Genomic DNA, 23,022 nt, shown 5'->3' on the forward strand with positions numbered 1-23,022 from the left:
GTTTACAAAAAATATGCAGCCCTTGATAAAAAAAATAATAATAGTCTGTTCGTTATAATGTAAATGCTTTGAGCAAGTTTAGGATATATATCAGAGAAAAGACTATGTTCTCTCAGAACAATCAGTAGGAGTAGTAAACAGGCCTGCACAACATTAGAATATCATCCACATTGTGAATTCCCAACAGAGGTGAGCGTATTGCTCACTGAATAATTTATCCAGTAAGCAGCATTAGTCTTAGGCACAGTCCTAGCTAAAGAGAAAAGTACATCCTCTTTCTAATATAGGGCTCATTTATCAGGACATGATAAACCTGCCAGTGTTAAGTGTGCAGTACCTTACACCACACTTTCCACACCACAATTCTGCTATTTATCAGCCTTTGCAGTTTATCTAGCTATAGCGTACAAGGCTGTGTTAACACCAAAGCAATGTAAAAAGACATCAGAGAAGCAACTGTTGCTGCCATTCTAATGGAGAAGCAACATAAGATATTTTCCAAACACACTGAGGCAGATCATCCTGCAGTGATTATTCACCTGGTGTAGAAAATTTTAAGCACAGTTGCTAATTTCCCCAGGCAGTCCAATATCAGCCTGTACAAGAATTGCAATTAAGAGCTTCCTCTCACTGCAAAGACAATTACAAAATTGCTTGGATTTGCAAACCTGCATCAGAATGAACAACAAGCCTTTTGCTGGTGGGAAAGCAAATGTGAGCACATCTGTTTGGAAATTCAGAGAGCAGATGAAACGTTATAAAATTGAAGTTTCTCCACAACAATGTCAGAGTTAGTCAGACAAAAAAAACACATTTTTAGTTATTGCTGCTGAAATGGGATTTAATAAGTCATTGAGTCATGAGATTCTTTCTCTATTACACACTATTTTTACCTTATTGTGTCCTGATAGAGTAAAATCCCAGATTTAAAAGTCTTTCTTGTTTTTCCCCCTTTGACAGTTTGTCAGTTTGCTATTAAGAACTAATTTTATTAGAAAAAAATCCTCTTTGTTTATAAATACTGAACATTTGTTCTGCTAAAGGCTAAAAATGTAGTATTTAGTGAAGATTGTGACTGCAGCCACTGCATCACTCTTTTGTACAGACATTTAAAGATCAAAATTCAACTCATCATTGCATAACATTCAGTTTCAGAAACAGAAGAAAAGTTACAAAAAGAACTAAAAGTAGTAAAGAACTCTGTGATATCTCAAGCATTGTGTGGGCATTTGAAATGTGTATTATAAGACGGAATGAAAGGAACAACTTAACAGTTTTGTAAAAAAAAAAAAGCTGACACAAATAAAACTGTCGTCCCAAATTCTAACAGCAAATCGATGCATGCACGGACTTCTGGATATTTGTTGATCAAAGTCTCAAAGTCCATCTTCTTACCCCCAAAAAAGTTTGGTAAATGTTTTCTCTGTCTTCACTGTTGACAGTGGAAAAGGAACAACAAGCAGCTGACTCTTGTACCAGAGACAAACGCAGTAAGTACATCTAAAATAACTTTTTTGTCTTGATAAGCAATAATTACATTTGAAAGTTCATGTGTTAGTTCTCAAATATCCTTTTAAAAAATGTATGTTAAATAGGTCACAAATGCTAGTGTTTAATATACTAACAGCAACATTGATTAGGTAGATCAGTAAAAAAAAAAGAACATTAAATGACCAACTGAATGTAACATAATTAAGAAAATAAATCTAGAGTAATAGTTATTCTTCAGATCAGAGATATCAAGTTATAAAGTTTTTGATAAGATTATCTTTTCCCAATAAAGACTGCAGGGACTTTGTGTCTAAATCATGCTTTGATCACTCAGTGATCACTAATATGTGACCTAATTCAGACTGCAGAATCAAGCTGGTAAGAGTGAACTTTGAGTTCTGCAGCAAGAATGACATTTTTTGTTTTCTGAAATGCTTTGTGGACTAAATCTAATCTCTGCAGTATTGCACTAGAATGTTTCACTAAATCAAATTAAATTCTTTTGATCTAACGAATACAATAGTTAAATGACTTTTATTGACAAGAAGCATATTTATCTTTTTGTGCATGCACATTAGAAAAATAGTGAACACTAAGCATAATTTCAAAGGCAATAACAAATGTGTTTAATTGCTGACAACACATCAGATTCTTGTTGAAAGCAACAAATAAAATTAGAGCATTTCAGTTCATTTTAATGACCTTACAAAGAAAAAAATCTATCTCTCATTTAACTCAAATACTGTTTACCAAAAATTGATATCTAAAATAAAGTACAAGTTTTTGTAAGCATGCTTCGAGCTCCATACTCAAACCTTTTGCCTGTGTTCCTCTACACAGGAGTGTGCAGTGGACTTTGAGCGTTCAAAGAGCTGTCTGTGCTTCGCGGCCCTCTGACAGAGTCCAGGTGTCGGTATAAAACAGCCGAGCTGAGACAGAGACATCAGTCTCGACTGAGAACTCGCCAACCCGGGAGGAGAGAGCTACAAAGAGCCCGCCATGGGGGTCTCTAAGCTCTGCCTTTTGCTGCTCCTCAGTATATCAGCCTTGGCTCGTGAGTACCTTTCAACACATCTAACATCACAGATATATGTTTAAATATGCTCATATCTAAACAGTAAATGTAAAGTACTTTAACATGAATTTCAAGCATTTAATGAGTTTTTAAATGTAGCCCAGTGTTACTGCAAAACTTATGTTCAAAACATTATTTTGCAAATCACAAGTCTTTTAGTTAAGTCTAAAGTCAAGTTCAAAGTCAAATCTTTGATTTTTAAGTCTGAAGTGACAAAGTGTAATTTAAATATAGAATTTAAATATACAATGCTTTCAAAATGTAAATAATTTTGAAGGCATGCTGCCTATTTATTTTATAGAATAGGCAACTGATCAAAAACAATCAGTGTGATTGCATTTCATAGTAAATATGACTCCAGAATGATTTTTGAAAATATTTTTCCTTCTTTACTTGTAGCCGTTTCTTATTAACAATGTACTTTTACTAAAAGTACATTTTCTGTAATATTATTTTAATCTAAAGTGATAGTTTTTTTTAATCTAAAATAAATAAAAATAACAACAAATGATTTATTTTTACCATTTTACAACTTTTTTTAAACATTTTTCAAATACTACAATTTTTATTGAGTTAATCTTTTGTTCACTGTTTTCATTTTTTAGGAAGTTGAACATTTTTAGCTTTGCCGCTTGTGTTGCACAAACTAATCCTTGAACTTAGACTTTTCATCTCCAAAAAGTCTCTGCTCCTCTACTCACTTGCTGACCAACTCAGTTTTGTTATTTAATCTCAATAAACCTTCACTTCAGGCAAAATACAGCAACTTTTGCCAAACATTGACCTAGTCCCTCATATCAATGTTTTTCGTTTTTTGTTGGTCTGAGGAAGAACCCTTATGGATGGCTAAATTAACTAATTGCCTGGAAAAGTTGCCATATGTGAAACCTTGACTTTCTTCTTTTTCATTTCTCATACTTCCCTCACAATGACCCTCAGACCTTAAAACTGACAAAAAACATTATGTCATAAAAAATAATATTCCTTTTTGAGAGATGGAAACCTGAGTTGTTCTATTTTCACTCTAAATAGAGATAACACTTTAGCTTGCAGTTTAAAATGTTTCTCATATTGCTTACTAGGTTTCATTAGCGATTTAGACTTTAACAATAAATACATATTGATTCCTATCAGATTTGATGCTCCTTTCGATATTTTCTTGGTAACTGTCAAATTCCATGGTCATGTTTTTAATAAACTTAATTGTACATATCCTCTCCAATAATCTCTGGTAAAAAAGATTTTTCATGCTTCCTATTCGAAAAAGCAACCAAAGAAAAGGAAAAAAAAAAGTCCTATTCTTGTTCTTGTCAGGTGTGATTTAAAACTTCCTGAAAAATGTGTATCCATGCTTAGGATAAAAATAACTTGATATTTGATGACATATTTTCACAAAAATACCAAATCAATTTGTGGTTTAAACTGTTCAACAACTGAAGGTGTCACTTTGGACCAGGCGAACTGTGATGACGTCTTTCTGCATTTGCTGACTTTTTGAACACAAACAACCAGTGAATTAAGAAACACTTAAGCATAATAATTTATAACTGCACTAGTACAAGTCAAGTATACATCATTATTTTGTTACCCTTAGAGAAATCTTACCAAAAACAACGCTAAATAATCTGATTTTCTATTAACAGTTGCCCAAGACGAAATATTTTCAACTTGTCTGCGTAAGTTGCTTTTAGCATTTTGTTCCTTTAGAATGATCAAACATTCATGATACAGAATCAAGATGCTTCAAATCTTTTTTTGATCTCCTCTAGTGGCCCAAAGGTACAAGCCCCTGCACAAATATGAATACCAATATGAAGCTGAATCTTTGAATGCTGTCAGTGGGGCCTCTAAGCTCAAGAATGGTCCCAAGGCCTCCTGCAAGGTAGCTTTGTTTTATAATCATCAAGATTTACTTTTTTTTCTGTTCATAAGACAGAATAAAAAGCCTTTGATTTGTTACACAGGTTGAGATTGAAGTTCCACAGATGTGCAGTTTCATCTTGCACACCACAGGCTGCAGTCTGAGCGAGGTGGTGGACACGGATGCAAATGGCAACCCGGTGTTCCTTCCAGCCGCCAGCTCTAACGGCTTTGCCGCCGAAATGGAACGGTAAGATAATCCACCTGAAGTATGGGTGTTAAAAGGAAGAAATAAAAACTTCTGAAGAAGAACTGATTTATAAATAAAAAATATTACACATTTTCTTAAAGGCATCCTCTGAAGTTTGTTGTTGAGGGTGAGTATGATGTGAAGCTCTTCCCTGCGGATGGCGAAACAACAACTGTTCTGAACTTCAAGAGAGGCATCGTCTCTGCCCTGGCTGTGCCTCTGCTGGAGGAAGAGAAGAACAGCAACATGGTAGAGGGATTTATTAAGAAAAATGCTTAACGGCTAAACTTAATGGCACCCCTGGAAAAGATGTGCAAAAAGCCTTAAAATAAAGATGTGCAAAAAGCCTTAAAATAAAAAATAAAGCACACAAAAAATAAATTAAAATGCAATTTTTTTTCAGGAAATCCTCTGTGCCAACATTGCCGGCTCTCCTGCAGCAACTTCCTTTTAGAGATTTGTTATTATTTCCTTCAGATTCCTAACTTTACAGAACCGGACGTTGCTGTAACAGTGATCTTGCTAATATAACTATTTATAAAGTTTTTACTTATTTTAAAGGCTTCTTACAAGGCTTTACCGAAGCTGCCATTAAGCATGGGGAACTCTTTAAATGTATATTTCCAATTTCCATCATGCATTTATCTTCTCTAATTCTCCATCTTTATGTTAGCCCACCATCCATGGCAAGTGCATGACTTCCTACAAGAGCAATGCCAGAGAGGACATTGACACTGACATCAGCCTGCACAGGGATCTCTCCACATGTGACAAGTTTGAGCCCATAAGAGATCACAGCAGCCCTCTGGCACTTATTACTGGCATGGTAAGACTCCCTAAAGTCATGCTGCAAGGAGATCACAGGAAATACTTTTGCACAAATAATCTGTGAAAGAAACCAACATTTTATTCTTGACAGATTTAATCGTATTCATTTTTCTTTGTTGAATCTGTGCTTAAATATGAGATTTAGCAATGCAATTTATAAAACTTGGATGTTATGTGACGACACAAACATTTCACCTGTGTTTTTTTAAATGGTCTACGTTACTAATTTCACGCTATCCTAATTTGTAGCACTATCCATTGGCTCAGCTGGTCAGAAGTTCCCAAACATGTAACTACAAATTTGATAATGAGAAAAAACACATGACCTCCGGTTCCTGCACTGAAGAACACCTCGTCATACCTTTCTCCCACAAGTAAATCAAATCCTTCAAGAGTGTTACCATTTAATGAACAAAGATTCATGCTTAAATTTCTGTTCACTTATGTTTATATGTTTGTTTTTTTTACAGGGGAAAATATGGATTTACCAATGTTGGAAAGCAGGAGTTGACTCTGGCCCAGGTTTCTTCTCACAATGACAGAGTATTTGAACGTGGTAAGTCCTCTCTTAAAGGTCACTTTCCAGAAATCATTAAAAAAATTCAGTCAGGCAATAAGACAGAATGTTGCAATTTAGTGACTATGGTTATTTAATTATTATCATGTATAAATAGTAAATAGAAATCATATAGGTAAACGGTAAGAACAGAATTGAAGTTATGTTAGCATATTTGTGATTACTTATATGCATAAACTACTAGCATAATTAAATAGACAAAGGATAAACACTTGGTCTGTTGAAGGGTAGGGTACGCTAGAATGAATTGACCATTTGAATCTATGAAATAGTAACATGACGTGACTATTTGACATTTTAAAGATGTTTTAGGGATATGTTTTTGAACCAGCACTTCGTCCAACCAAAATGTGACTTAAAAAAAATCTGTTGTTCAATTGAAGTAAAACGTGGTTCTTTTTTGGAAAGTCATGTAGTTGGCAGAAAAAGTTGCTTAACCTGTATACAGTGATGTGAAAATGTATTTGCCTCCTTGCAGATTTGCTTAGAAAAGAAGTTACCAATGAGTAAATACAAAATGGAGCTTTTACGTGATAAATCAAGTATGATTAAACACATTCCTTGAACGGCTGAGTTCAGTTTTCACTACTACTGGACTTGTAGAATCAAGAAAGTCAGTCTGACAACATGAAGGTCAAAAAGTCTCAGAAGACAAAACCTCATATTTTGATATAACGGAAACAAGTCATTAACATCGATCAGTCTGGAAAAAGTTTCAGATCCTTTGGGACTCCAGAGAACTGCAGTGAGTTTCACTATCCACAAATGGAAACAATATTGTAACAGTGACTTTCCCAGTGGTGGCTGGCCCACTAAAATTACTCCTAAAGTGCTTTGAGGATTCATTCAGCATGTCAACAAAGAAGCCTGAATAACATCTATTAAACATCAGATTTATACAACAAGAAAGAGACTGAAAATAGAACAATGTGAGTGGAATAATTGCTAAGTAAAAAAAAAAAAAAGAGTGGAAATCTGCACGAAGAAAATATCTTTCTTGTATTGTATGTAGTATTATTTTGAATAATACCACCGTGGAAAGTTTTGAGGATGTTATTAAACATTTCAAATAATCTTTTTGGAAACTACATTGTGGTTTGCAGATTATAACAATTAATTCAGATGTCTGATTGTTTTATATTAAGACAACAACGTCAAGGATCTCACCATGGAGATTGTCGAGGACAAGAGCACCATCCAAGATAAAGACACGGCCGTGAATCTCATGAGACAACTGGTCAATTTGCCTGAGACCGAAGGAGAGAGGAGGGCACACCTCTTCCACACCCTCATCTCCACAGTCCGTGGAATGAAGATTGAAACCCTGAAAGCTGCCCTTCCTGAGGTCGTCGCCTTGTCCCGCTTCCTGACCTACCAGGTTCTGGCCCAGTGTGGAACCCCCGAATGCAGCAGTGCAATCATGCATATCCTCAGGACGTTCGACACCTCAGACATTGAAGTTGATGCTGCTGTTTTCGTGTTGGGAATCATGTCCAATCCCTCTGCGCTCCTGATCAATGATTTGCTCGAAATGGCCAAATACAAAACTAGTAAGCCCATCATGTATGCCCTGAGCAATGTTGTCAAACGGTAGGTGACCATTTCTTTGTTTTGTGTAAAATTAATCAGAAATACTACTATTCTACCAAATGCATGATTTTACTCTTTTGCATTTATCATTGTGTCTTTTCTACAGATTTCACAAAGTTGAGAAAAAAACTATTCCAGAGATCCACTCTGTTGCTGAGTTCATGGCTTCCCAGTTGGGCGACTGTACTGGGGCGAAGGACCACACATTCCTGACTCTCAGGGCAAGTATCGCAACTGCTACCTCAAAATACAAACAAAAATCCAGAATGTGCCGAATATGTAATGAAAGTAACATGTGGCAGGGGATATAAGTATTGAAAACATCCACATTTTATTGGTAAATATATTTCTAATGAGTCTAGTGATGTGAAATTTATATTGGATTTAGTAATGATATACGGTATGTAACCCACATATAGAAACTTAATTAATCCATTCACAGTCCAGTAATTTTTGTACAAAATGGAAGACATAGGAAATAAGGATTAAACATATTAACATAATGTGTTCAATAGTAGAAAATTGTTTTTGTGACAACTTCAAGATGTTTCTGTAATGGGAAAACTCGTCAGATCTACAGTTCTTTCGATATGTTTTCAGTTGCACACTGGTTGACTTATTGATTGCATCATCTTGTTGCCTCTGAGAAGTTTTGGTGTTACATGTTTGGGAACTTTATCTTGTTGAAAAATACATCTCGGTTTTGTCTTTACATTTGTATTAGGAATGTTCAGCAAAAAGTTTCCCATTGTTGCTCCTTTAACTGTAGGATTTTGCAGGAAAGTAACAAACATCCCACAATGTGATGTTCCTCCCTCCAAAATTCTCCTTTTGGTATTTGGGTTGTCAAAATAACTAATATTTTTATACAAAAATCAATTCATTTGCATCAAAGTCTACACAAACCATCGTATTTGCAATAATAACGCTACAACGATGCATCTTATGCAATACCTTGGTTATTAGAAAACTTTTCATAAACCATCAGTTATATTATTTGGACAAAACCATTAATTGGCACTGACTGGTAGCAGGATTGCTTTCCAAATGCTGACAGATTTTAGGTGTTTTTGGCTTTTTGCATCTTCTCTCCATGCACTCAATACTTCCTCCATGTGTCATTGTACTTACGCATACATTTATATTGGTATTGGTTCAGATTTTTTATGTGTGGATTATATCTGTTGTTACTGATATTCAGTATGAATTTCCATCAGTAAGAGTCATTCGAAATATATTTATTGAGAAAAATGTTGAGGTGCTAAGTTCCTACGTTTAAATCTGCGTCGCGTAAATTCTGGGCATAAAAGTCTGAGCTGTCAAACTTCAGTGCTTCTTCATCTGAATGTGTTTTTAAGAATCTCCAAGGTGAGGTAATCCCAATTGAAAATTGGCTTGAATTTGTTTTCAGGTGATTGGAAATATGGCTCCAGCTGTGATTCCTGTTAGTCCTGCACTACGGACTGCTGTGATCCAGTGTGTGAAGGAGCCTGCAGCCTCCCAAATGGTGCAGCAGGCTGCTATTCAAGTATACAGGCAGATTCCAATCCCAGATAGGGTAAACAAAACAACTCTAGCCAGTATTTTCATTTTGTTTGTCAGTATTTCTTTGCTAATCTTATTTTTTCATTGATGTCTGTCGATTGCAGACAAGAGACGTGTTTATGCAGGTGCTTTTGGACAACAGCAACCCTGTCCAAGAACGCATTGCTGCATATCTTATAATTATGAAGGACCCACAGCCGAGTGAGCTCACACAGCTGATCGACGCTTTGTCCAGTGAGGCTAACCAACAATTCAGGAGCTTTGTAATCTCCCACATAACCAACATTCTGTCCTCGACTGAACCAGAAACCGAAGAGTAAGATCGAGCAATGCCACAGAATAAATTGCCGCCACATTTATTGTTATTTTATTACTAGAGTGTGTTTTCTTTCTACAGTCTCAGGCAGAAAATTCAGGATGCCCTGCAAGGCAATGAAATCGGACCCACAATGGACCCAATCAAGTTTTCACGCAACTATAAGATTGGATCAGTGCAGGGCAACATGATTTTTGAGGGTGTCAGCTACTTACCCAAGGAGGTTATGCTTGAAATGACTCTGAGGGCTTTCGGCTTTGAGATTGACATGATGGAGGTAAATACTTGAAACTATTTGACATCTTTTGTGCCCTAAGGAATTTTGCAAAGCTAAAATAGTTTCTTAGAAATAAAAAAAATCTCAATCTTTGCAGATTGGTATGACAGGTGAAGGATTTGAACCAACAATTGAGGCCCTGTTTGGAGAGAATGGTTTTTTCCCTGATACTGCCCTAAAGACAATGTACTTTGTCTCTGAAAACATGCCACAACCAGTCAATCAGATCCTGGAGAATGCCATACCTGCATTGAAGAGAAATAGGATGAAGAGGGAGGTACTTCAAGCAACATTCTATACTCACATACTGTATATTGATCTCATGTTTTCTGGGGAGGTGAGGTGGTTGTAGAGCAGGCAGTTTTAAGAAATTTTGCATGTTTTCATGTAGACCTCCAACAACCTGGTGAGCGAGGTCAGACAAAACCTTGAGAAGCTGGTCAATGAACTGGAGACTGCACAGTCTCCGGAAGCAATGGTTTATCTGAAACTGTTGGGAAATGAGCTGGGATATCTCAGGACTAATGACATCGAGGAGATGACCTACTCTGCTGGCATGCTGATTGACAAGATGCTCAAGATGTTTCCACATGAAGTGAGTTCAAAAAAGCAGAACCTATCAGTTCTTGTTGAAAGTTAGTTTTTGTTAAAAATCCATAATTTATTTGCTAAATGTCCTTTGTGGACTTTTTTGGCACAGATACTAAGATCCCTGATGACTAGCCCTGACAACACAATCTCTGCCCACTACATCTTCATGGACAATGAATTCTTCCTTCCAACTGTTACTGGAGTACCTCTAAGGATCGCACTGTCTGGTACTTTCTCCCCAGGCTTCAAAGGCGGACTTCAGATTGCTCGCGACATGGTGATTATCTGTGGCAGTGGTAACAAGATGCTTATAACTTTTTCACAGCATCAACTCAAGTCTTGTTGCCTCAATCTTTCTTCTGTGTTTACCTACAGAGCACAGCGACATTCATGCCATTTGGTGGCATTGAGTTTGTCACTCAAGTTGGATCCTACATCCCTGAATATGTCAATTCTGGACTAGAGATGCACACTAACATCTTCCACGAGAGTGGGATCAGAGCCAAGGTCTCAATGGGACGTGACCACGTTAAGCTGACTATTCCAGCTCCAACAAACCCTGCCAAGCTAATCCAAATAACGTAAGCTATACAAAAATAAAATGCTCAAACAGTTTTTATTTTTAAGTATAGCTTTCAGGCATACTTAAATTCTTGCTACTTTTGCAATTTAGAAACTCCTTTGTGGCAATAATCGGATCAGATGTGAAAATGTTACCTCCAGTGGTGAAAGACAAAGTTGAATTAAATAAGTGCACACCTGCCTTCATTGGCATGAAATACTGCTCTGCTCTGCAGTACACTGATGCATTCTCTCATGAGACTGCACCCTACTTCCCCCTGACCGGTGACAGCAAGTAAGTTTGAAATTCCTTACTACCAGTAATGTCAAAAATAGCATGTGATAGCTAACAGGTTCTGTCAACTGAACAACACAGATTTGTTGTGGAGCTCCATTCCACAGGAGAAGTTACGGAGTACACAGCAACTGTTACATACAAGCTCCTCAAGGAGGGAGACGAGGGCCGGCAGAAGGTTGATGTTTTGAAGTTTATCTTGAGAGCTGAAGGTAGGGATCAGTATAAATGTTGCTTTAATTGGATAAATCAAGAAGGATTAAGTCACCATTGCATGATCAACAATAGGAGCAGCACCAACTGAAGCCCAACTGGAGATGAAATACAACAGAGAAAAGAATGTCATCACAGCAGACGTTCAGATCCCTGACTTTGATGTGGAGGTCGGACTCAGGCTCGGTGTCATTGATGGGAATACGCAAGTCAAAGGAACTCATTCCATCTTTCTTGATTTCATCAACAAGAATATCCCTCAGCTTTCCCTGATTGCACGTACTAAGTAAGAAATGCAATATGAATACATAAAATAATAATGGGGCCCTAGATTGACTGGCTGATACATTTTTCAGTTTGAAGGAAAAAAAAGAAGGCATGCTGCAAGTCCAGCTCCTGGTGCCCTCTATCAGCGCTGAATCCACTGTCACTGCTAGTTTAAAACGTAATGATCTACTGGAACTGGAGCTTGAGAATGAAATTAAGGTCATGGATGCCTCCTCTGAGCAGAAAATTAAAATGAAATACGGTAATCCCATTTTACTGTCATCTTTTTTTCTTATGTGTATGAAAGTTTGACTGCAACTAATTCTACTTTTGTAGTTGTCTAATTGGAAATACATTGACAGCAACCAGTTTGTGGCAGAGTGCACCAAACAATTGATTAATTGAACTAGTCACCAAAATCTCTTTGAACTTACCTCCCTTTTCCAAACTCTTTTTAAAACTGGTTCATTAATAAATGACAGATCTTTTTAAGTATATAATGCAGGTATTGAATTATGTTTTCAGATGGCAGCAAGATTGAGCTGGAGTTCAAGTCTGATGTGGACACAAAAACCACCTCCTTGCCTAATGGTGACATCATTCAGCAGTATGGCAATGAGATTCTTGACATGCAAGTGGCACAGAGCGACATGAAAGTTCGTCATATCTTCAGAAAGTTTGTGGAGGTATATGTCCTTCATCAGAATTTATTTGTGAGAGATGTGAACAAACCAAAAACAACAATAACAATAAAAACATACCTGTGATTTCTTTAGGCGGCAAACAACTACATGGAAAAGTATGGTGCTGAAATGCTCCCTTACATGCAAAACTTCAGATTGCCCAACATACCAGATATTTCCTTGCCAGAGAAACTCTTCCTGAATACGTAAGATTAGTAAATCAAAGCTAATTTTAATAGTACATGTTTACATAATCAAAAACATTTATATATGGGACTTGCTTTTTTTAACAGTGATGCAAAGGCCATCTTCTACTTCAACGATGATCGCTTCACATTTGTAATCCCGCTGCCTCTAGGAGGAAAGACACCAGCAGACCTAAATTTCCCACCAGCTCTAACTATTCCTAGGCTGTCAATACCCCAGTTTGGATTGGAAATTGCCGCCAGAAAAATCCTGATGCCCGACATTGCTGTTCCAGAGAGTTTCACTGTGTCTGTACCTCTCTTTAGCAAAGTTCAACTTTCAACTTTGATAAACAGCAATCTCTATGATGTGGAGGCAACACTTGCAGCTGGAAAAGATGTTGTAGAACCACCTAGCTATTCTGCAAGGTTTGATGCAAAAGGAACTTCCCCAATTGACATCCTCTCTGTAGCAGTTGAAGGTATTTTATGATTGTCAAATTTGTTAACTCATTTCCATCATCTTTCATTCAGTGAAGAGATACTTTGGTCTCTTTTGTCAAAATATTCTAGTTATTTTTTTTACTACAACTATTACTACAGTTCTGAAATCATTTGGCCAGTTTGCATAAGATTATTTTTTCCCCTAGGTGTCACCAATACGTCAGTATTTAAGCTGCCAATAACAAAACAGCCTTCTTTTAGAATAACTAATGGAGGTTTCCCAGAAAACTATTTTTAAAGTTTTTGAATTGTTTCGCCTTGAGAAATTTGTAGAAGTAAAAGGTAAGGTCTTTTATATAAGTACACTTAAGGTTATGAGCTGGTTTTGATCAGGCTATTTAGCCTGACCAGATCTTTTTGGGAAAGCAGAGACACTATGCTATACATTTCATGGGGAAATTTTTAGAAATTTCATTTGCTTGGTTGTACATAATTATTAGGGCATCATAATTAGTAGCTCATCTTGCTATTCTTCACATATGTTTTTCTCTTTTCTTTTATGTTTAGGTACTGGGATGGTGTCCATAACCGAATCCATCAAAGCTCATTTGAGAAGCTCTTTTACGCATAAATTATTCGAAGCTAGTTTCAGTACTGAAGAAGATGGAGTTATCTCAGACAAATTCACTTTGAAATCACGCACCAAAGTCGAAGCCACAAGTCAATTTGGTATTAATGCAAAACTACAGCACTCTAGCATGACTGAAATCAACACTCAAGGAATTAATGTCGACAACAACTTTGAGGGATCGTTCGAGGCTGGACCACTTTATGGCACAACCACTTCAGTCCAGGCAATTTCTGTGTTCCCATTCAGGTCAGAGGCAAAGATTGATTCTAAAATCCAACTTGATTCTACCATTTTTAAAGCCGAGAACCAAATTTTAGGGTCCCTTAGCAATGGTGAATTTTTGGTTAAATCAAACACCAAAGCCTTGGAGGACATCTTCACACATGTCGCAGAAATTTCTTTCAAAGAGAGTCAGCTGACAATGAAATGTGATGCAAGAGCTTATGCTCTTGGTCTCAAGATTAACAACCAGGCTGAAGCCTCTGCTGGTGCTGGTAGAGCCACTATAAGAATAGAGACGAATGGAGACTACTCTGATAATCGTGTTTACTCCATACTTATGTCCACCTTCGATGACAATGGTCTGACAGTAAGCTGCAATGCCAACATAAAGCTTTTTGAGAATGAAGTTACACATGAGGCCAGATTGAAAATGAACAAAGATGGTTTAAGCACAAGTGGAACAACAACTCTCCAAAGCCCACTCTCTTTAGAAAACACCTTCAATGCTGGAATAGATGCTTCAAGAGCAATTCTATCCATTACCAACAAGGCTGCAATTCATGATATCAAAGTGGATAATTCTAACATTCTGACAATCACTCTTTCTAGTCTGGACTTCAACTCAAAGGTGGAAGCTGGTGCAAGTGAATATGCCTCTTATAATCACGATATCATCTTTGGCCTGAAACCTCATACTGCCTCTGCAAAAATTAACAACCACCTGAAACTTTTGGATGCCAGTTTTGATAATGATGCACAGTTACTGGCAGAATTTTACAAGATTGACTTGACTGGAAAACTGACAGCCTTATATGGAGTAGACGAAATAAAGCACACGTACCAGATTAATTATGCAGATCTAAGTGCAAATGCAAAATACAGCACCACTGGAAAGGTATTTGGCACTCACATGAGCCATAATACTGAGCTTGAAATTGTTGGCCTTGCTGCAAGGTTTAGTAACGATGCCCGCTTTAACTCACAGTTTATTCGCTTTGACCACACCATGCGCTGCAATTTTGTTCCTTTTGATTTCAACCTTGATGCCATGTTCAATGGAGATGGAGATATTACCTTCTATGGACAGCACAGTGCCCAACTTTATAGCAAGTCCTCTCTGAGAGCACAACCCCTTGCTTTAGTCAGCTCCCATGAATGTAGAGCATCAGTGACCCAGAAGCTAGATAACCGCTTTTCCTTTGACACCACATATGATAACAACATAGATACTGTTCTAACACCCCAGGAGCAAAAAGCAACTTTTAAAGTTAAATCTAAAATGAATCAGCATGAATTTAGTCAAGGAGTAGAGATTTATAATACTCACGAGAGGGTTGGAATTGAGGTTCGAGGCACAATCCTTACAAACATCATTAACACAGCCTCCACAGAGAACCAAGATTTCGCCATCTCTGGCTTCCTCAAATATGACAAGAGCACACAAAGTCATATTATTCAAATCCCCCTGATTGAAAGTCTGCCTGTCTTCATGGAGAGCATCAAGGAATTAATTGTGGTTGTAGCAGAATCTCTGCAAAATTTCCTCAACAAAAGTGAGGTGAGGGCAAGACTTGAGACTCTTCCCCAGGAAATAAGTGAACTTATTGCTCAAATTAACTTAGAAGACAAAGTGAATCAACTGAAACAGCTTTTCAATGATTTTAGCCAAAATTTTGTTATCACCAGAGAGAATGTGGATGAAGCTTTGAAAAGTCTCAGGAAAACCATTGCGACATTTTTCATCGATCTCTCATCTTACGTCCAAACCTTCTCTGACTTCCTCTATCAAAATTTTAGTCAGAAGATAGAAAATGTTCTGGAAGACTTGAATGAGCTCAAAGCTAAAGTTGTTAATGTGATTGAAACTATAAGTGAACTGATCCAACAAATTGAACTAGAAAAACTTAAAGGCAGCAGTATTGAATTCCTGTCTGATATCGAAGCCCGATTTCAGATCAAAGCTATAGTACAGTCCATCGTGACTAAAGTTAAAGATAGAATTGACGAGTTTGACTTCTCACACCTACTGATGTCATCTAGGGACATGAAAGAGATAATTGATTTCTTTGTTTCTCATATTCCAGTAAACATATTGGATAATACAATGACAGACATTAAGCGTAAGATTCATGACTTTGACCTTGTTGGCAAAATTAATGTAATTTTTACTAAGATGAAAGAGTTAGTTGTATATCTTCAAGTTGATCAAAAGGCTCAGGTTGTCTTGGAAAAAGCAGAAGACCTTATTAAACAACTGAGAATTCAGGAAACCATCCAGGCTGCTGTAAAAATTGTGAAGGACTCAGACATCTCCAGCAGATTTATAGAAATCTTTCAAGCCACTACTGACTACTTAAAAACAACTGAGGTTAACGTTATAATTGAACAGTTCAATATGTATATTGAAACCATGCTCCAAAAGTTAAAGTCCATTAACTACAATGACATTGTGGACAACACTAATCAAATTATTGAAGAGTATAGAAATTACTCAAATGAGATAATCAGGACTCTCAAAATTTCGGAGAAACTTGAGGCGGCACGAGAATTTGTCAATGTAGTACTATCATCTATTCGAGACTTTATAGAGCATCTGAGAGAAATAAAAGTTGCAAAAATAGTTAATTCTGTAACAGACATCTATGAACATGTCATCCAGACATTTGCTGAACTCGTAAAAGAGAAAATCAGAAATCCTGACATGAGAGAAACACTTAGCGAGTTTTTGAATGGGGTCAATTTCTTATTCGGAATAGGAATAGATATTATTGTACACAACATCAGTTATGTTATTAGTAAAATAAAAGAGGTGTTGCCTGATGAGAAAATTGTTCATGAGATTTCGCAGATCATTGAAAGTCTTTTGAATGAAGTGAGACAAGCTGAAATCAATGTGTCATCCTTCACCTTCCCTCTCACAGATCTTGTTGTGCCTTCCACAAAGCTAAAGCTCGGTTATAAGTTTGAGATTCCAGCAGAAATTAACATGCCTGAGTTTACCATCTTGGACATGTACACTGTGAAAGCTTTCACTGTTTCATTTGATGACATCAATCAGATGATCATTGAATTCATTGATTTCATTGTAAACATTGAAATCAAAATGCCAGATCCAGATGCTTTCTTTGGAGATCTGACTTTGAATTACCTCCCAACGCTTCCTGAGATCACCTTGCCAGAAATCCCTCTTTTAGAAGTCACATTTCCCAGCATTCCGCAAGTAGATACAGAAAAGTTTGCCAAAGCTCTGGAGATTCCAGAAATAAAGCTGCCAACAATTCCAAAGGAGATTATGCTTCCATGCTTTGGTAAACTTTACGGTGAGATTAAATTCCAATCTCCCATGTACACTATAAAGACATCTGCCGAGTTCCAGAACTCCACTGTGAGCATGTCACCTTCATTCACTGGATCCTTTAGTTCTCAGGGCACATCTCCCACTTTGGAAATTCTTAATTATAAGCTTGACAGCAATGCTCGCATTGCAATCCCAAAGATGAACCGTGTTTTACTTGCAGAAACTTTAACATTCAAACACACTTCTCTAGGTATTGACCATCAGGCATCTGTGACTCTGTATGGTCTTTCAGCTCAAGCACTAGCCCAAGCACAAGCAAAAACCAAAGTTAAGGTTGATACTGCACCCTACTCGGCCAACTTGATGAACACAGCCTTTATTGCGGTGGCAGGAGGAATGACCTCTACTGTTGATACAACTTACAATCATGTAGTAAATATACCATTTGCTGATATTTCAAGTGACATTATTGCAACCCAGAAGTCAGTTGTGAAGCAAAATGGCTTAACACTAAATTTTGAGGTAGATAGTACAGGAAAAGGGAAAATGAACAGTCATGATTGCAATCACAAGAGCAGGTTTGAGCTTTCTCTCAATCCCAAGACTGTCCATCTATCCTTCACCGGTGGCACAGAGTCTGAAATCCTAAAAATGAAACAGCTCATTACAGTTGAATCTGGCACTTTTAGCTACTTTAAGTTTAATGTTCAGAATGAGGGAGAGGCACCATTCATCAAGAGTAGTGTTCTTGAGGCATCAGGACTTGCCAATCTTTATGATATGAAGATTGAGATTAAAGCAAAACATGAGACTGAACTGTATGGTGCAGATAGCGGAGTGGTCTCTAACACAGCCAATTTCAAAGTCCACCCTGTTGAAGTTTTCTTTGAAATACAAAACAAAGCAAATGCCAAGGCCAACATTTTCAAATCTCTGAATGCCAAGATAGACCTGCAGAATGATTTCTTGGTCAACATAAGACCTGACTTTCAAAAGGTGAATGCAGCCTTCCTGGCTCGCCTCAATCAGTACAAAATGTTCTCCAACTTCACTGCAGACAATACCAGAAATTATGCTGGTGTCTTAATCGAAGTGAATGGTCAGACTGATCTGTCCTTCCTGGAATATCCAATTAGCATTCCTGAACTTGACCTACCCTTAGTGAACTTCAATTCTCCACCTATCGATGATTTGAACTTGTTTGAGAAGACTGGACTCAAAAATATTCTGTCTTCTACTGAGCAGACTTTCAATATGGATGCCAAGATCCTTTACACAAAAAGCACCATTGCCCCAATAATTGATGTGATGGGTCTGATTCAGATACCCAAAATGGGAAAACTGAACTCAGAGTATTCTTTTAAGTCTGCGATTATAAACCTTAATGCTGAGACTTTGCTTTCTGCTGAAGATGATCTTGTGTTCCGCCTAGGAGCTACCACTACATCTGTGTTTGAAGGTCTGAACACAAAACTCAAAGGAACCACCAATCTGAGCACCAAGAGAGGAATTAAGATAGCCAATTCTCTCTCCCTGGAAAATCGTTACATTAAAGGCACACATGACAGTACCTATACCATGAACACTGTCTCTGTATCGACATCATCAATTATTGCCCTACCTATACTCAATCTGGAAGCAAGCCAAAATCTGATTGCAAATCCATATTCCAAACCCAAAGCCCTGTCCACTCTAAAGCTAAAGGGTGATTTCAACATTCCTAATATAAATGCTATTGGAAAGGTTGAGGCAGAGCACACTGTGAAAGTAGAAATAGATGAAGAGTACCTTTCAGTGGAGTCATCCTTTAAGTCAAATATGGACAGCACAGCATTGGAAAACTATCTAGTTTTAGGTGTTCTGGACAATGAGGCTGTGGTGTACCTAAATACAAACACTGTCCGCTCAACTTGCAAGTTTATTACTGATGCCAAGCTTAATCATGGCACCACCAAAGTCCTTGCCATAGATGTAAACCAACAGTTGGCTGCTGAAGCCTCAATGGGCCGTCTTTTTGTAGAGCTTGCCTATTCAAGCAACAATGGAGCAAACTCATTAAGTTTCAAAACTGAGGGAAAACATATTGTAAAGGCAATTATTGACTTTGAACCTTCATTACTGAAAGCTGATATTGAGATTGATATAAAACAGCCAAGCAGCCTGGGAGACCTTGCTTACTTTGAAAAGACAGTTGTTGAACTGAACCCATCCAAGCAGAAGATGACTACAAATGCTAAGCTTGCTAGCCCAGTGTACAACACAAACATGTTCACTGAAGTGGAGTGGAGTGCCCCTGCCCTCAAGATCACATTTAGATCCACTGCTACTTATCCTATTGGGGTTTTGCAATATGACATGGAAGGTGAGTTGATTAAAATAGTTCTAATATATCCATTACTATCCCATAACTAACATACTGCTGACCTCAGAAGTGAATATTTCTATTCCTTCTCCAAGGTTCCACCACTGTAACGTTTGAGAATGACCTCCTGAAAATAGTCACCAATCTTGTCCTGACTGAACCTCATCTCAACATGGATGTCGAACATGTCATTGTTTATGCTTGGGGGTAATATTTTACATTTTGACACATTTTAGATGATTGATAATAACATTCAATATAAGCAACAGATATTAAAGTGCTTTTCTATCCTGTTTAAGGAGGAAACACCAAGCTGATGAAAGGTAAATATTCTCCGTAGGTATTTATGCTGGTATTTGATAATTTGTTCATAATTCTTTTTTATTAAAATGCTTGTTTTCTCTGACAGTGCTGTCCAACTTAAGTTGAATGTTGGCATCACCAGTGCTACTTTCACTGATCTGAGGCTGCACTATGCTGCACACGGAGACCTTGTTAATGTCTCTGTTTCTACTCCATCGTCTGGCTTCTTGGGCCTTCAACTTGATTGCAGAGACCCATCCCAAATGAGTGCTAGGTTCTATGGCCGTTCTCCTGTAAGTTTTGTACAAAATAACTACCATTTTGAGATTTTAAAAAACTGACTGATTTAACATCCCTTTTCTCTATGCAGATGTTCTCAGACACTGATTTTGACATCTTGCTGATCTCTATGACCAACACAAACATTGTGTACATGAAGGCATCTGAGGATCTGATTGCTCAATTGAAGACAAAACTATCTTCGGATAAAGCAATGTCTGACATATTCCGAATCACAAGCAGCATGGAGATGTTCCAGCATTCTGTTACTAACCATGTCAACGAAGCCTATAATATCGCAATCAGTTATGATGATCAAGTGAGCCAGATATTAATTTTCTTTAGGGACACCACTGAATGATGAGCTGACCACTCTTCCCAAACTCCTAAAGAAGCTAACCGGCAGAAGTGCTAGTAAGATGGAGGCAACTAATCAATTCATCTGTGCAAACATGGAGGTGTACTATGACTATTTTCTTGAGAAATTTAGCAATCTTGAAGTGAAATAGCCAAGTGGTGAGGTGATTACTGGAAGGCAGATAATTGAGGTCAAAGTAAGTATCAAAAAGGTCTTTGATGACATCATAGACTTTGTGAAAAATATCGAGTCTTGACATGATGCTGGAAAAGTTAGATGAAGGGAATGATTGAGAAAACACAGGAGTATGTAGATTCTATCAAGTCTGAATATTTAGATGTAGTGTTCATCAACTTCAATCAGGTCTACTGGGAGGTTGTTACAGCAGTTAAGAAAATAGGTGACCAGATTCCTCCTTTCAACTTGGATGAAATCAGCAAACTGTGTGAGGCCATTATGGACTGGATCATTGAACTAATACATCAGTTAAACAATGCAATTTATGGTCTTGTGCAGCAAACTTCAGAGGAAGTACAAGCCTACATGAGGACAAGCAATGGCAAGCTTGAGATTGACCTTCCATTTCATTTTCAGGATTAAATAACCCACCTAGACTGAAAACCTAAGTCTGCATGTTACAATCTGTTCACCACACATGTTTGGAAAGAGTGTGAACAACTCAATTGTATTTATAGGTGTGTTTTATAGAACACCTGTCACATTCTTTTAATTGTAATTGTTTTTTACTGTATAAATTCTGACCTTGTAGCATTTTACTGGAACTCAAACAAAAAATAAAAGCCAGTATTACAAACTTTAAGTGACCGATTTACTCCATTTGTTTGTACTTGCATAAAGTCCAATGAAACCCTAAGAAAAGATAAAATTTTTTGAATAATTTAATTTAATGAATAATTTTGGGCTAGACTTATAGCAGTCTTTTGGGCTTCACACCCTGTTTGACAGTTCATTGATTGAAGTCTCTCCTAAGATGCTTGTCATTAATGAAAGATGTTGAAGGAAGTTAGTAGAACTTCCTTCAACAGGTGAAGTAGTAGTAGAGTAGTTAGGACTTTTAAAGCTGGTTATATCAATGATTGTTCAGCAGTGATGTCAGAACGCACAAATTCAATATACCACACTTTTTAGTAACAAGTAATCTAACACATTCCTATTTTCAAACCAACAATCAGATTAAAATTGTTTATTCAACAAGTGTATTACTATTTACATATGCATTACATATATGATGCAAAAACTGATGTTTTTGTAAACATGGAATGTGAATTTGTCCGTCATTCTGCTGATTTGAAACTGGACAAGAAAGGATGTAGAAAAGAAAGCTTCAAATCCCATCCTTCCCTAAGTGAACTGAGTAATTCTAATAACATTTCCACGCTTCCAAGTATTAAATTAACAATAACAGCCACGTAGTTTGACTTGGCACTTCTCAGTGGAGGATGGTTGTTTACAGCGCAGGCAATTTCCGGTAAGCTTTGAGGGGTCGAATTGACTGATGCATTACATACGTCACAGCCAAATCTTAGCGATTGGGTAAAATTTAAGACTTCATCAGAGTTCACGTCTCCAGTAAGCAATCGTTTCTCAATAGCCGAGGGTTCAAACCCTCTCTATGAAGCAAAGCGTAGCACAAGGAGTGAAAATCCTCAGAGTTTATATTTACAGTGATATTTATTAATGTGTGTCAGGCCCGCTGTGTTTAATTCTTAGCTGACATTTATTTAATATACACTGATAAAAATATTCTGCTCTATCTAGTCAAAACATAGGGCAACTATTTGCATAATTTATTAATTTTGAAGAAACAAGACTTACTCATTTCTTCACATGAAACATAAAATACAAGTAAAGTGAACTTAATTTAGTCACATAGATTGTAGGTCAAAAGCATGGGGGGCGGTTTAGCACAAAAACTAAGTTTTTGCTCACACACACACCCCTACATACTTACACACTCACAGGACTAAAATTGCACACATACACAATTAAAATATCACACACGCATACAATTTTTCTCTCATACGCATTACTACGGACTCACACGTGAAGTGTGTGTCTGTAGTAGTGCGTGAGAGAGAAAAATTGTGTGTGTGTGATATGTTAAAAATATATATGTGCAACTTTAAGTCTTATAAGTGTTTGTGTGGGTCTGTAGTAGTGTGTGAGAGAGAGAAAAATTGTGTTTGTGTGTGTGATATGTTAACAGCGTATATGTGCAATTTTAGTATTACAAGTGCGTGGGTGTGAGTCCGTAGGTGGGTGTGAGAGAGAAAATATAGTTTTTTTCCCTAAACAGCCCCTCATAAAAAGTTTCTGTAAAAACTGACATGATGTAGAAGAAGTAACTGAAGAAATAAAAAAACATTCACACACTTTTGTATTTTTTTCTTTTCAAATAACATGAAAAAAGTTAGAGTACCACAGCACCAAATAAAAACACAAAAACAACTTTTTTTTTCTTACTGTCTGAAGTGAAGACAGACCGAATGTTCCTTGTTTT

The 23,022-nt window shown here is 37.1% G+C and overlaps 1 protein-coding gene across 1 annotated transcript; it reads left to right on the plus strand.

Annotated features, from left to right (window-relative positions):
* Positions 1 to 1,391: 1,391 nt before the first annotated feature.
* apobb.1 (apolipoprotein Bb, tandem duplicate 1) lies at positions 1,392 to 21,321 on the plus strand. Its single transcript, XM_032586056.1, has 30 exons — positions 1,392 to 1,490; positions 2,332 to 2,545; positions 4,210 to 4,242; positions 4,336 to 4,448; positions 4,531 to 4,676; positions 4,778 to 4,925; positions 5,350 to 5,502; positions 5,754 to 5,878; positions 5,975 to 6,060; positions 7,227 to 7,671; positions 7,778 to 7,892; positions 9,083 to 9,226; positions 9,318 to 9,532; positions 9,614 to 9,809; positions 9,907 to 10,086; positions 10,201 to 10,404; positions 10,510 to 10,677; positions 10,776 to 10,981; positions 11,074 to 11,256; positions 11,338 to 11,468; positions 11,545 to 11,755; positions 11,826 to 11,998; positions 12,262 to 12,422; positions 12,513 to 12,625; positions 12,713 to 13,086; positions 13,616 to 19,561; positions 19,657 to 19,768; positions 19,861 to 19,884; positions 19,971 to 20,157; positions 20,235 to 21,321. The coding sequence occupies exons 2-30, from the start codon at positions 2,491 to 2,493 to the stop codon at positions 20,502 to 20,504; spliced, it is 10,617 nt and encodes a 3,538-aa protein (XP_032441947.1). The 5' UTR covers positions 1,392 to 1,490; positions 2,332 to 2,490; the 3' UTR covers positions 20,505 to 21,321.
* The last annotated feature ends 1,701 nt before the right edge of the window (positions 21,322 to 23,022 follow it).

The sequence above is a fragment of the Xiphophorus hellerii genome, chromosome 15 (assembly GCF_003331165.1).
Source record: "Xiphophorus hellerii strain 12219 chromosome 15, Xiphophorus_hellerii-4.1, whole genome shotgun sequence".
Classification (NCBI taxonomy): domain Eukaryota; kingdom Metazoa; phylum Chordata; class Actinopteri; order Cyprinodontiformes; family Poeciliidae; genus Xiphophorus; species Xiphophorus hellerii.

Coding starts and splice junctions, on each gene's coding strand:
- apobb.1 (XM_032586056.1), top strand. CDS start 2,491: ATGGGGGTCTCTAAGCTCTGCCTTTTGCTGCTCCTCAGTATATCAGCC. Junction 11,756..11,825: donor TCCCTGATTGCACGTACTAA/GTAAGAAATGCA, acceptor TACATTTTTCAG/TTTGAAGGAAAAAAAAGAAG. Junction 19,562..19,656: donor TTTGCAATATGACATGGAAG/GTGAGTTGATTA, acceptor TCCTTCTCCAAG/GTTCCACCACTGTAACGTTT.